At 51.8% G+C, this 2,176-nt stretch overlaps 2 protein-coding genes across 4 annotated transcripts; both read right to left on the bottom strand.

Moving 5' to 3' along the window:
- Positions 1-976, bottom strand: KVP18_001198 (uncharacterized protein; the record flags this gene model as incomplete). 2 transcript variants are annotated; one of them, XM_067950966.1, is made up of 1 exon in its annotated part: positions 1-976. In XM_067950966.1, a coding segment is annotated over one exon (976 nt), but the record flags the coding sequence as incomplete, so codon positions are not given. The 2 variants fall into 2 exon arrangements, with proteins under 2 accessions (XP_067808607.1, XP_067808608.1); XM_067950967.1 differs by having other exon boundaries at positions 14-976.
- A 101-nt stretch (positions 977-1,077) lies between these two features.
- On the bottom strand, positions 1,078-2,176 carry KVP18_001199 (uncharacterized protein; the record flags this gene model as incomplete). Of its 2 annotated transcripts, none has more annotated exons than XM_067950968.1 (1): positions 1,078-2,176. In XM_067950968.1, a coding segment is annotated over one exon (1,099 nt), but the record flags the coding sequence as incomplete, so codon positions are not given. The 2 variants fall into 2 exon arrangements, with proteins under 2 accessions (XP_067808609.1, XP_067808610.1); XM_067950969.1 differs by having other exon boundaries at positions 1,078-2,139.

Here is a 2,176-nt window from a genome sequence, read left to right as displayed (position 1 = left end):
GAACCTCTGCAACCTCCACGATGCGCTCGACTGGGATGTCTCTGTACTGAATCTCAGGAATCTCTATGATCTTCTCTTGAGTGATGATCTTAGGAACTTCCACAATGTTCTCCCTGATCTCGATCTTGGGGACGTGAACAATCCTTTCCTGGATGTGGACCTCAGGAACCTCAATGACCTTCTCAACAATCTCGATTTCAGGAACCTCGACAATCTTCTCAACGATGATTGGCTTCGCGACCTCAATGATTCTCTCCTGCACCACCGCTTCCTCCTCGATAATCTCCTCATGGATGATCTTCTCAGGGATTACAATGACCTTCTCAATGATTTCCTCCCTGATGATCCTCTTCGGTACTCGCATCGTCGACTCAACGACGCGCTCGTTCATCACGTGAGACCTGCTCTCGTCCACTCGCTCATTCACACTGATGACCTTCTCAGCTCCGTATTCGTGTCCAATAACATTTGTGGACACAACGCGCTCCTGTCCTCTGATTACTTGGCCATGCTGGCCGCTGTAAGTAGTGCCGTAGGTGGTGGTCACGCTGGGGGGCTGACAGGAACCTGCGGTTGTGTACCTCGCACCGGTTACTTCACCGGTATGCTGAACAGAAACCTGACGGGCGTACCCGTGGTCGTAGACCTGAGGCCCAGTGGTATACACTTGCTGGCTGTAGGTCGGCTGACCAGTGATCTGCGTGTACGTTTGCTGGCTGTAGGCCTGTTGGGTGGGAGCATGGGGGGTGTAAGCTCTGCCATTGGTCTGATGTTGCGCAGAAACTTGGGGATAAGCCTGTCCGGCGGTCTGTTGACCATTGGTGAAATAGGTTTCCTGGCCGCTGTAGTTGCGCTCAGTTTGGTACTGGAAGCTGGGCTGGTAGTACCCCTCAGGGGTCTCGGAGACGGGCTCGAAGGACACTTGACGTTGCTCGCCAGCTTGGTTCTGCTGCTGAATAGCTGCTTCTTGGGACATTCCACTTAAATTTTGCTATATTTGGGCGATATGTGTCAGCTGACAGTAGACAGTAGCAGAACACCCAGTAAGTGGCAAGTGAATTTGACAATCAAAAGTGGTTAAAACCAACCTCTGAACATTGCTTGAATGCCAGTTTCTTCAGCAGGAGACCCCGTTTCCGAGCTTCCCGTCTTACTCGACCCCTCCGAGGTACCTATATTACTACCTTCCTCGGCAGGTTTTTCGCTCGCCTGACTCGACTTCGACTTTTTCACCTTCTTAATCTTCTTCATTTTCTTCGCTGGCGTCGGTTCGTCGTGCCAGCGCAGCTTCCGTTTGGACTCCGTGGACGGCGCGTCAGAACTAGTCTTCTTCACTTTTCTTGAGCCTTCTGATGAGGTCTTCTTCACTTTTCTTGAGCCTTCTGATGAGGTCTTCTTCACTTTTCTTGAGCCTTCTGACGAGGTCTGCCGTGGACTCTTGACTGTTTTCGCCTTGCGTTTTGCCTGCAATGCCTTCGTCGTTGACGTCGTATCTGAACCTTTCTTCTGAGTGGACACTAGCGAAGTGGAAGCACTGTCGCCCTTCAGCTTTTTCACCTTCTTCTTCTTTACCTTTCGTTTGGAACCGGCGGAGCTGTGGCCAGCGGACTTCGCGGTCACTGATGCCAACGCATCGTCGCTGCTCTTGTGGGTCAATAAGGAGGAGGCCAAGTCCCGGCTTTTCACAGTCGACGACTCGACGGAGGCGGAAAACATATGTCCCACGTCAGATCCGCTGCTCCGACTGGCCAGCTTCAACCCGTTAAAATCTTTCAGGACGGTCTCGTAGTACTGAGCTTCAGACTTCACTCGACGAGCCCTAACGTCCGTCTGTTCCTTGGCTGGTGGCATCTGAGGAGTGGGGGTGGATACGCTGTCAACCACTGACTCTTCGGTTCCGTTGAAGCTGCTCCGATGCTTTAGAAAGTCTTTAAAGAACTCTTTCTGCTGAGGATCGTTGTCAGAGGTGTCGACCTGCCTCTTTCGGATGAGTTTTATTTTTTTAACAACCTTTGTTGCAGGCCCACCCGTTACATCAGGGACGGATTCCCCGACGACAGCTTTGGTTGTCTCTTTGGCATGGTCCGCTGGCTCAGGTGCCTTGAGAACAGGTTTCTTTATGAGCGGCTTGGTGAGAGGCTTGGTGAGAATCTTAGCAGATACCTTTGTTGCAGGA

The sequence above is a fragment of a genome, assembly GCF_019968955.1.
Source record: "MAG: Porospora cf. gigantea A chromosome Unknown PgA_NODE_4436_length_2176_cov_290.092, whole genome shotgun sequence".
Lineage (NCBI taxonomy): Eukaryota > Apicomplexa > Conoidasida > Eugregarinorida > Porosporidae > Porospora > Porospora cf. gigantea A.
Note: the sequence above shows the minus strand (reverse complement) of the source record. Positions and strands in the feature narration are given on the sequence as shown.